The sequence below is a fragment of the Paramormyrops kingsleyae genome, chromosome 23 (assembly GCF_048594095.1).
Source record: "Paramormyrops kingsleyae isolate MSU_618 chromosome 23, PKINGS_0.4, whole genome shotgun sequence".
NCBI lineage: Eukaryota > Metazoa > Chordata > Actinopteri > Osteoglossiformes > Mormyridae > Paramormyrops > Paramormyrops kingsleyae.
The window spans coordinates 20,916,998-20,929,626 of record NC_132819.1 but is presented as its reverse complement, the minus strand read 5'-3'; the positions used below and the strand labels follow the sequence as shown (position 1 = coordinate 20,929,626).

The window sequence follows — 12,629 nt, the reverse complement described above, 5'->3', positions numbered from 1 at the left end:
TGGCCAGCGTCTCATCCAGCTGCTGGTTTGTCAAAGACAGGCTGTAGATGTTCGAAACATCTGTCCAAGTCACAGGTTTCTGATTGCTGTTGACTGCTATATCGATGTACCTTTCATTAATTCACCTCCTGCTGGGTTATTCGCTGCCATACACCCACAGGCTCCAGCCCCCCACAACCCTGAACTGGACAAGCAGGTTCAGAAGATGGATGTATGGGTGGTAAGAAAAGCCTTCAAACTGGTAACTGCTGTTCTCTGGAACAAATGTAATGGCTCTGGTGCCTCAGCTGTCTCAACTTTTGATAAGACTTTGTTGTTGTTGTGCTCCACGGGCTGCTCTCAATTTCCCCAGTTCTTCTGTATCCATTTGTAAGAGACTGTAGTAGCCATGAGCCATTGGGCCCTTGAGCAAGGCCCTTAACCTGCTGTTGCTTCATCCTGGGTATGATGTTAATCTACATACAGCCCTATAAGGAGGTCTTCCAACTTACAGGGAAAAACTTGGGGGGTGGCAGGACTGGCACTCCAGCCACTGGGAAAAACTCACACTGGTCCTTTCGGAGTAGTGTGGTGCTGAGGTATCACCCACTGCATGGCTGCACTCAGGTTCTCATCCCTGAGGTGGTTTGTCATGTGGTGGGTGCAGCAACGCACTGTAATCAGTGCATGCTCCTAACACACTGTAATCAATGCATGGTCCTTACACACTGTAATCAGTGCATGCTCCTTACACACTGTAATCGGTGCACGCTCCTTACACACTGTAATCAGTGCATGCTCCTTACACACTGTAATCAGTGCATGCTCCTTACACACTGTAATCAATACATGGTCCTTACACACTGTAATCAGTGCATGCTCCTTACACACTGTAATCAGTACATGCTCCTTACACACTGTAATCAGTGCATGCTCCTTACACACTGTAATCAGTACATGCTCCTTACACACTATAATCAGTGCATGCTCCTTACACACTATAATCAGTGCATGGTCCTTACACACTATAATCAGTGCATGGACCTTACACACTATAATCAGTGCATGCTCCTTACACACTATAATCGATGCATGGTCCTTACACACTATAATCAGTGCATGGACCTTACACACTATAATCAGTACATGGACCTTACACACTATAATCAGTGCATGCTCCTTACACACTATAATCGGTGCACGCTCCTTACACACTGTAATCAGTACATGCTCCTTACACACTATAATCAGTACATGCTCCTTACACACTGTAATCAGTACATGCTCCTTACACACTGTAATCAGTGCATGCTCCTTACACACTGTAATCAGTACATGCTCCTTACACACTGTAATCAGTGCATGGTCCTTACACACTGTAATCAGTGCATGGTCCTTACACACTATAATCAGTGCATGCTCCTTACACACTATAATCAGTGCATGCTCCTTACACACTGTAATCGGTGCATGCTCCTTACACACTGTAATCAGTGCATGCTCCTTACACACTATAATCGGTGCATGCTCCTTACACACTGTAATCGGTGCACGCTCCTTACACACTGTAATCGGTGCACGTTCCTTACACACTGTAATCCGTGCATGCTCCTTACACACTGTAATCGGTGCATGCTCCTTACACACTGTAATCGGTGCATGCTCCTTACACACTGTAATCAGTGCATCCTCATTACACACTGTAATCGGTGCATGCTCCTTACACACTGTAATCAGTGCATCCTCCTTACACACTGTAATCGGTGCACGCTCCTTACACACTCTAATCAGTGCATGCTCCTTACACACTGTAATCGTTGCATGCTCCTTACACACTGTAATCAGTGCATGGTCCTTACACACTGTAATCAGTGTACTCGCTCTTTGTCTAAATGACTCACCTTATGCGAGTGGGCGAGCTTAATTTGCAGCCCTGTTTATGTCCTGCTTACAGGCAACTTGGAGAAAGGTTAACACATGACAGATGACTTCCTGTTTCCTTTGGGCTATCACAAGCAAAGTTTCCCTGTTATCTTTCAGAAACAGTCAATGGAAATGCATGTACTCTATTGCATCCCCATTGTGTTGGAGTTCTGATGCTGGAAAAACAAGAGCCAAAATCATTACTGTTCAATATAGGTGAAAAGTGAGACAAACAAAGAGTTCCAGTTTCACAGTGTTATTTCTTATACAGGCATTCACTGTAAGTTTTCAGTTTGGAAAGCTGAAATTAATAAAAAGAATACAAAACATTAAGAAAATTATTATGCCATGAACATTCATTAAGTGATGACAATGAGAGACTGACATTATTTTCTAAAAATAAACATGTTGTCCTTATTATGACTGAAAAACAATGCTGATGTAGTTCTGTATCATGGATTCCAGTCAAAATCTATCGCTCCATGTTCAATAAATGGCTAGCCAATGAACCTATCAGTAAGCACCTTACAAAACATTATACATTCAGCATTGTTATGGCGTGGCTCATTGGTTTAAGGGTATGATTCTTGCTTCAGCTGTGAGAGGTCCTGGGGTCAAAACCCAGGCGAGCCCTGTTTATATGGGGCAGTGTGTGGCTCAGCAGATTGGACCCCCAGCTGCTGTGGGGCCTGACTGGTCTTTGGATAAAAGTGTCTGCCAGATAATTACTCTTAATGCAAGGTACTTAACATTCTCAAGACTATATAAGAGCATCTATCCAAGACGAGTGTGGCTACCATTCCAAGTACTTTAAGCATTTCCACTCACTGAAAAAAAATCACTGAAATGCAGGCATATGTCAAGATTTCTTCTGGGATTAGGCTGTGGTGACCTAAGTTGCATACAAGCCAAGCAATCTTCTATGTGCTGTGTCCGGAAAGTGCAGAGGCTTGACATTTCACCACTCTGCCAAAATACATTTTACAGTTGCTTGCGATTGGTCATTTGTTGTTGTAGGACTACTTTTTTGACACAAAGAAACGGACACGAAAAATCATTTCTAAGGATATTTAGGGGGACAGACATCTTTAATACAATCTAGACATACAAATAACAAATCCTCATTCACTGGACTGACTTCTTTTTTAAGTTTCTGCAGAACTAATATCTTGCTTATCAAGGCCAAATGACTTTTGTAGGAGTCTAAATAAAAAATGCCACACCGATAGTCTTTTTTAAAAGCAGTAAAACTATTTCTGCTTTGTCGTTAGTGTTCTATGTAGACAAAACTCAGTAATTTACCAGCAGTCCTTAATTTGCAGCTGCTATCCTAAGTGAGCTAACTGACTGAGGATACCTCGATGGTGAAACTATACCAATAATTTTGTAGTGTAACTGCACAAGCGTGAATTAACACACTAATGGTGGAGAAAAATATATTTTCCATCTATCTATCTATCTATCTATCTATCTATCTATCTATCTATCTATCTATCTATCTATCTATCTAGGATAGGCTCCAGGGTGGTAATGACCTTGTAGTACATAATGAATGAAATTCATGAATGAAATGATCCCTTCTTTGCCATTTGTACAGCTACATGACAGTTCATTAGCTGACACATATCCCATAATGCTCTCCTTTGACACATACACACATATTTAAAGGTGAGAGCGGAGCTTGGGGTCTGAGCACAGTGTCAGGCCATCTATTCTGCTGGGGCATAAGCAGTCAGGGTGATTGGAAGTGAGGCCTTGTTTTAAAAGCACTCGGAAATTCCACTGCAATCACCACATTTACTACAAAGAAATACTTTGATTAGAAGTGCAGAAGAAAGTTGTTTGCATGCCAGAACGGTTGTTACAGAATGAACACAAAGCTAAAAGCTCGTCCTCTTGGTTGCACAGCATGCAGTTATATAGTCCTCTTAGGCGTCGTTGTTTCCCACACCACAAAATTAGATCTATGATAAAGTAACAAAAACTGCAGGTTTTCTCGATTGCTTTGGCACATTTCGTGAAACAAACAAAATTCTCAAGACTATATAAGAGCATTTCTCAAAACAGTTCATGCATACAGCACAGCACTATAGGTTAGCTGCAAAAGCCTGTAACTTACCTAAAACAATTACTGCACCAATGGATTACAACAACAACAACAAAAAAATTATTTTTGCATAGCGCGTTATCACAACATTACATTGTCCCAAAGCGCTTTACAGCATCCCCACCCAAAGCCCCCAGTGAGTAAGCCATAGGCGACAGTGGCAAGGAAAAACTCCCTAGAAGGAAGAAACCTTGGGAGGGACCAGACTCAAAGGGGGAGCCCATCGTCCAGGGGGCGGCAGGGAGAGTCAAATCGGAGAGATCACACAGTGTAAGTCACAAAATATGAGTCACTACTGGGGAGCAGGGAGGTGATGACAAGCTGGTGTCGGCGCTCCTTCGGATCGCCGGGCAACCTGTAGCACGGCAGCCAGGCATCCATGGTGGACGACAGGCATAAGAGCGAGCTGGACAGAAGGACGTCTTGGGTAGTGGCAACGTCACATGTTGCAGGGTGTGCTGGACATCTTGATAGAGTGAGGGCTCCAGGCAGCACCCCCCAGGAGAAGTAGGGGAAATAAAATATGCAATTAGTCAAAGTAGGGGAGACTATAGGCAGTGCTAACAGTTAGGTGAGTGCAATATGAAGTGCAATGCTCCTGCAGATATGGCTATGGCAGCATAAGTAGGAGGGAGAGGCAGGTGGGAATGCAGGCATGGGGAGTCCCTGAAATGTCAGCACTCCAATCCCACAAGGGGGTGTGAAGCTAGAGTGACAGACTGACAGGTCAGTTCATCCTAAGCCAATGGCACCGATCCCCACCTAGTCTACACCTCACACTATAGGTCTAACTGGGGGTGAGCAGTTAGCTAGAGCTAGAACTAGTGTCCCTATAAGCTAAATTAAACAGGTGTGTTTTTAGTCTAGACTTGAATATTGAGAGTGGATTAGTCAGCGCCTCCAAAATGAAAAGTACAATAAGCATTGTTTTAACCATGAGCATCAAAATGCTTAGATATATTGTCGGTATGTCCGTGTCAGTCTGCTCCTGAGCTCCACAATGCTGCAGGACAGTTGGTTCCCAGTTTCTCATTGTCAGTGAATGATCATATTTCTTTAGCAAACTGATGCTTATTTGTGTCAGATACCAGTCTCAATACAAGGCTCTACATTGCAATTTGTAAAGTTCACTGGCAAGAGAAAACACTTACATGGATTGTGAGCGCTTCAGATTGGAAGACACAGCAAACAAAGTAGAGTAGCAAACAAAATAGTCAAAAACAGCAAAATGGCACTGATATGTTTGCTGCTTACTTTGAGGGCTGAAGACTTCATCTAAGAATGAGTGAGTCTTCCATGCAACCTTCCATTCAACAACAGACATTACTGTTCAGCAAGGTTCCCCAATTCCGGTCCTGGAGAGGCAGTCTGCAACACAGTTTGCAGAATTCCCTGCTCAGACACGCCTACTAAGCTTAGTAATTAGCTGACGCGCTGAATAAAGTGCATGTGTTTGAGCAGGGAAACCTGCAAACTGTGTTGCAGACTGGCCCTCCAGGACCGGAATTAGGCAACCAAGCTATAGAGCGACAGGAACCCAGCTGTTTAACCTACAATTAGATTAGACTGCTGGCTTATTGAGGTTCCCAAACATCTCCTTGCCACAGATATGCTGTAAGAGTGCAGCAGTGATAGAACGCAGGAGATAAAGCCTGCTTTGTCGTTTGTGTGTGTGTGTGTGTGTGTGTGTGTGTGTGTGTGTGTGCTTGGGTAGGCCCAGGATAAACATTAAAATGTATAAAAAAAATCTATTTGTCAAGCAGAAGGCAATGGCAGAGGAAGCCAGGGAGAATGGCGTTCCCTCTGGCCTTGGCCCTGACTTCGGTCAGACACAACGCAGCTAGCCTCTTTCTCTGCATTGTGTCAATAGGCCAGAAACGACAAAGGAAGGGTGCGAACGCCTCGTTTGAGTGGAGATTTCCAGATGTTTTTCAGAGGATGTGATTTCATTCCTGCCATGCTGCGTGCCCAGGCAAGAGATGTTGTCAACAAGATGCCAGAAAGCAGCCGGTCATCTTCCTTATACTGTACCTGTGTACAATGTCCTCTGGTCTGTTCACATACACATATATATACTATTGATTTAAATAGAATAGAAAAGTGATACTTTATTAATCCCTGTGAAGTGAGGGATTCTTTTTTTTACTATTAGCCTTTGGCTTATAAGCTGTGCTTCTGAACAACAGTTACGTCAATACTTTTAGAATTTGTAAACCACATTATGTGACTAAGCGGCAAACATATCAGTGCCATTTGTTTCAGTTGTATTGCTTAGGTTATGGTTTGTGGTTAATGTTTTCATAACCATAAAATTTAATTATGTATCATATTATGAAACTAACAACAAAGACATTATATTATACATGTTTTCTTACATTCTGCCGCTACATTTATATCTTATTATTTGTTCTCCTCGATTTTTTCTTGCCAAACTGCTTCTGCGTTCAGTTGGAAGTGGGAACTGACTTATGTCCCCATGGGGTCATTACTCTCCACTATTGTACGAATGCAAGGGATTCTGGGTAATAAACCCTGTACTGTTAAAATAAGATTTTGGCATGATATGGAGGCTCCTTCTTTTCACCTCTCACACAGAAAAGTCACAGTCCCTGACACGAGATTTTTGAGCATCATTTATAGAGTTGCTTCATCATGACATAAATCCCACAATACATTGTCGTTATTCAGTTGATTTGCTGAAAGATTTCCCTGTAGTCACCTATAAGATGATCCATTTTCCATACGCATGTGTCTTATTCAGGATCCTGGTGAGTCTAGAACCTTCCCCAGGAGATGCAGAGCAGCAGCCCATCACAGACTGCACATGACATATACTAAAGGTTATTTCAAGTCACCAGTCCATCTAAACTGTATGTTGCCTGGCCAGTGATTAAAGCTATAAATCTGAAGCTGTTTAACCCACTAAGCCACTATCCAAATCATCAGGTCTTATTCACCATTTACTTTGGAATTTATTTGACAAACTCTGAGCATGTATTTTTGTCGGTAGTCTGCAGCAGGGACATTGCTATGGGATCTTAAGTACTAATATTTCTGAACGGGCTGAGGGTGCCTGGGCATCTGCCACTTTTGCCTGAGTAATTGAAAGTGCCTCTTTTAAGGTTCTAAGTGCCCCAAGTATCATGGATAATTTATCCTGGGGTCCCTCTCCCCCCATGGTGGGCATAATTTACCCCCTGGTTGAGAACCAGAGCACAATGCCAAAGGCGTCTCAAACTGATAGTGTGCTTGTTAAAACACCTAAAAATCATTCGGGGCTTGTTCAGATTCAGCCCTAAATGCCGCAAAACCCAAACATACAACTCTCAACCTCTATATGTCCTACATCATGTCCTAATTAAAGGGTTAGGGAAAATCATGTCAGCCGGTTCATTGGTATCACAGTCTATTGAAATGTGTTAATTGAGTTCCCTCTATAATGCCTTGGTGCCTTGCCCTTCCTGTGATAAACTCCAGGCTCAAAGTGATAAGCAGATATGAAAGATTATAGAAGGAAGAAATGCTGGTTATGGCATTTCAGCCAGCAGCTGCTTCCTTCAATGTAAAATTTTGTCTGGAAACATCTATAAACGAGAAGGCTTAATCTACGACTCGCACTGCGATTCAGGACTGGACTGGCCGTCTGGCATCCCAATCGTACTGGGCAAAAAATATGCCTCCAAACAAAAACAGCCAGTCCATCGTAGCAAAGCCGTGCAATCAGTAAACATATAGAAAAGATGGAGAAAATATTTAATAATAAAAAACACAAAAAATGTAAGACTACCACTTTAATGAAAACATCACAGACAGTCCAGGTGGTTTCCAGAAACGCATATCCATTCATTTTATTTGTTAAATTTGTTTATAGTTAAACTCATTGAACTGGTCCCGGTGTCACTGTCAGAATCTCCTTAATCTTCTTTGACGTATGACCTCACTGCGATCACTTTCCCCATGGTGCATTTCTGTAATGAGACATAAGAACAATCGAAGTGTTCAGTTAAAAAAAAAAAAACCTTATTACTAAGGATTTATTTCAATGATACTCTAAGAATGAAAAACTATCTGCGAAATGATACCCTACAATAAAGGTTTTTGTTATCTAAAGTCCATAAACTGGGATATCGGATTATTCAGATTATTATTATTATCGTTAAATTTATTTCTTGGCATTAAATTAATACCTAATTTCATCTACGACCAGAAGGATGTGAGGAAATGTTGAAACGAAACATATTCTTACCGCTATCAATTTTCCATCCGTTACTTCTCTTTCTAGTGTTGTTTCCTTGCCGTCCCATGACTGTTTTTGCACAAGTTTGCCGTTTTCAAGGGTAAATGTAGTCTGGAAATTGAAAAGTGAAATTAAACACGTCATTTCTTGGAGTTTAAATACTGCATCGCTGCAAGATAGGCGCTGGTGTGAAATCAGACTAACGCGCCTTGGTCTTTCTGTCATCCGCGGTGATTTCCTCGAATTCCTCATTCAGCCTGAATTTAAGCTCGGTGGTTTTGAATGTGCTCTGCGATTTCATGCAAATAGCTCCTTGATCGTCAACGCTGAACGTCAGGCTTGGTTTAGCCATGTTTCCCATCTGGCGAGTTGCAAAACCCACACCTGCGATGCACCAAACAAAGAGTAAAGTGGCAAATTGAAATTTCAGATACAATTTCATATTTTACATATAAGTGGAGTCCCGAAACCCTAACCTTTAATAGTCTGTGGTATTCTTGCAGAAACATTAAGCATTACATTTAACTTTTTCCTGTAATTTGCATTACGTAGTATTATTATAACAATTGTCAAATGTCAGTGCTATTATCTGACCATTTCTAATTTGCAAAGCAAATTTGGCAGCAACAAATATTTAAAAAAAAATCTTACCCAAAGCCTTCATATAGTCATCAAAATTCTCACTGGAGACCATTCTCCATGTTCCTACAAAGTTTTCAACCATTTTCCTTGTTGTTCTTGATTTTTGATGCTCTAAACGTAGCGCTTTTAGTGTATTGTACTTGTGTCATGTATGTAATTCGTATATAATGGTATTTAAAGAGATGCCCCCGGATGCGTCAGTTTCTTAAAGCCAATCAATGCAATACACGTCACGAAGAGCAACTGAATAGGAGAACAGTTATAAAGGGAAAGGGTTATCAAAGCACGAGATCTTTGCTTCTTGCCAAATTACAGTAAGTCAGAGGTTGACTCTTTCAACACGCAAACATGAATAGATCCCGGATTATTTTCCCCATTTCAGCAGCTATATTAGTCAACAGATAAATAGTTGGCAAGGTAAATGAATAAACCGTTTACACAAATCACTATCCTACGGAAGTCTGTAGAGAACATGCATAAACTTTTTTTTTCCTTTCGTTATCTCGAGATCACGACTTATTTTTCTCGAGATCTCGACATAACCAAAGTCGTTATCTCGAGATCACGACTTATTTTTTTCATATTTTTTTAAGCCGACATCTTTCAAACATCACCCGGTAACCATGGAGACGTGCCGGACTCTCCAGTTGGTTGGTAATGAAACTGACTACTCTTTCAGGCTCACTATAATTTCTCCGACGATATAGCTGCAAAGTTCTGAGCCTCCTTGTCAAATGACGAACACTAATATGACATTTTTTTAGCACCGACAGACAGTGTTATTTCCTCGTATCCATGATTCGGTGCAATATATCTCGACTTTTTCCCACAGTTTGAAGTCTAACTTGGTTTTACAAACAAGTGCAATATAACCACTTATGATATTGGTGCAATATACTTTTACTTTACTGTGCAATATACACTTTTACTTTTCCTGTAACTTTTGGACAAAGGTACTTTAGATTCCTGTACAGACATTTTCTATCTTATTTTATTTTTTATTTTATTTATTAGAATGTTTAACAGTGTCGTAATTTGTTTTACACTTCATTTCTATTTTTATACTTATATTGTATTGTTCTTGTCTTCGTGTTTATATGTGATTGTGCAGTCGCAATGTGAGCAAATTCCTCCGGGATTAATAAAGTCTTCTGATTATGATTATGATTGTGATTGGGACAGTCCTCGATCAAAGTAAAATCTGGTGCATTCGTCCATAAGGATAATACTAAACCTCGAGATCATGGGAAAGTGATATGGGTTATGTCGAGATCACGAGAAAAATAAGTCGTGATCTCGAGATAACGAAAAGAAAAAAAAAAAGTTCATGCATATCCTCTACAGACTTCCGTACTATCCCAATTCCTCTGCTTACTTTCCCCTCAGAAGGTGGCGCCCTACGCGCCCGTCTACGTCGCGTAATGGGTTGACCGGGACTCTTTGTTAATGAAGAGAGAACTGACGCGGACTTTACCTCGACATGTCTTTTCATCCTTTCAGCATGGTGGTTCTTAATATTTCATAATATTCTTTTTCAGGATTCTATTTGTGTATTGTTTAGTTTCTAATTAATTTCCACTATGCGTGCCATCCGTGACTGTTGTCTGTTTTTACAGTGTATGTATGTTTGCCTGTGCTTTACGGACCCTGCTGATGTGCATATAAGAATTTCCCCCTGGGATCAATGAAGTTTATGTAATCTAATATAATATTAAACAAAGTTTATTGTACCATATCAGGACCGTTAAATCAAGCTGGAATGATGAAGCCCATGGTGTGAGTTTGACAATCCTATTTTCAATAACATCATAAACAGATGAATGACAGCATGGTGGCTCAGTGGGGGAGAACTTACAAGTCACACCTCCATCGTTGTGGGTTTCATATTCATCCCCCAGCTCTGGGGGTTTGGAGTTTGCATACTTTTCCATTGTTTGCAAAGATTTCCTCCAGGTTTTTACACGAGAATTGCATTGATGGCTAACAGCTACACCCTGCATGCACCTTATACCATCATCATGCACCTTATACCATCATCATGCACCTTATACCATCATCATGCTATTTCAGGCATTTTTATTTTTTTTTTTACATTTTTATGTCATCATTTCCTATTGGTCTTTCTTCTTAAGCACTGCAATCAAGGTAGCAGGCGGAAAAGCATTTCACTACACAAATGTAAGATATATGTGATTTACGTGACAAATAGATATGGCACCAAGTATGCAGCAAGCGAAATCTTACTAAATGCATTCAAAATCGATATTTCAGGGTGAGCAAAATGGATTCTTTTTAAAGTGTAATTTATAGATTTATTCATTTTCTGTACATCAATTATAACATAATTTATTAATTAACTGCCTCCTTTGAATGTGGGTCTTTGGCTTGGCAACGAGAATTCAGAGCAGAGAGCATTTCAAAGCTGGTCAGTTTCTTGCCCTTCATCAGTAACCTCTCTCCATCCGCTGAGGAAACAACAAAACAACCTAAGTAAAACCTTACTGGCAGTATCAAATCACAGCAATCACGCATTGTCACACAACATGCTCAGTTCAATTATCATGTTAATGAAATAGTATTTACTAACATTAATGCTATCCTGAGCATTATTTCAAACTGAATATATGCAGTTCTTACATGACAGCATTTATATAAAAACACCATCACAAGAAGACAACATTGTATACGAGGCTGCTTTATGCAGCAATGTGATCGAATCTACAGTTTTACTTACTGAATGTAATGTTAACAAAGGGGTCAGAGCCGTCATGTTTTACTTCTGTCCTAACCTCGCAGTTCATGTTTGTTGATCTTACTTTTTCACTTCCAACCACAGCTAAGAACTCCCTGTAGAAAACAGGAGAAAATATGACAAATGTAAAAAAGGAGGAAATATGACAAATTCAAAATGTAATATTTAATTTCCAAACAGCAGCTATTACAATACGCAGTAGGAAAGTAAACTAAAAATAAATTATACTGCTGATGTAAAATTTAAAAGATCTTTATACAGCTGTAAGAAAACGCGAGGTCCTTTCACAACGTGTTCACTAAATGGTGTGCTACATGGCTATTTGGAGCTTGGTTTCGATAACTTAATATCGAAACCAATATAAAATGAAAACGCTCCTACCTTGTTGAACGTACATTAGATTCAAACGGACAAAACTGTACAACGATGCTTTTTATGTTCTTCAGCAAAACCTTTCCTCTGATGGTCGCCATTTTGCTCCAGTTGACCTTTCAACTTTACAATAAAACTACAATTCCCACAAGTCAGCTCGAATAAGGGGCCCTGACTGCAGGCTGCAACACATTAGGCTGTGAATTGTTCTATTTTTGTATTTACATGCTTAATGAAAGAAAATATTTTACTAGGATTTTTATTATTTATAAACGTTTATTATTTACATATAAAAACATGAAATACTAAAATATTAGAAAATTGTAAAGTATATTTTCAGTGACATGAGTTATAAGGTTATAATGTAGATTTTCAGTATCATAAGGCGGTATACAAAATGGATAAATGGATGGGCGGGCGGGCGGATATACGAATATTCTTTGTTAAAACGGATTCGGGGAAAAAGCTGCATATTAATACATTACTTCTGTCCTAAAGTTGCTATGTTTCTTTTACACCAGTAGATGGAAATAGCGGAACACAGGTTGGAATTCGCAGCTTTGGCCGTTCACTATGTTTCCGGCTAGGCCACAAATACGTCATATTGAGACATTTCT

General features: G+C 40.2%; 1 protein-coding gene and 1 long non-coding RNA gene across 2 annotated transcripts; both read right to left on the bottom strand.

Moving 5' to 3' along the window:
- Positions 1 to 7,785: 7,785 nt before the first annotated feature.
- Positions 7,786 to 9,052, bottom strand: LOC111848250 (fatty acid-binding protein, heart-like). The gene is made up of 4 exons (XM_023820089.2): positions 8,898 to 9,052; positions 8,455 to 8,630; positions 8,256 to 8,357; positions 7,786 to 7,977 (listed from the first exon to the last, which is right to left on the bottom strand). Exons 1-4 carry the CDS (start codon positions 8,968 to 8,970, stop codon positions 7,924 to 7,926), a joined length of 405 nt encoding a protein of 134 aa, XP_023675857.1. The 5' UTR covers positions 8,971 to 9,052; the 3' UTR covers positions 7,786 to 7,923.
- A 2,273-nt stretch (positions 9,053 to 11,325) lies between these two features.
- Positions 11,326 to 12,136, bottom strand: LOC111848279 (uncharacterized). Its single transcript, XR_002839273.2, has 3 exons — positions 12,036 to 12,136; positions 11,623 to 11,735; positions 11,326 to 11,353 (listed from the first exon to the last, which is right to left on the bottom strand). It is a non-coding gene; the product is annotated as an uncharacterized lncRNA (long non-coding RNA).
- Positions 12,137 to 12,629: the final 493 nt, after the last annotated feature.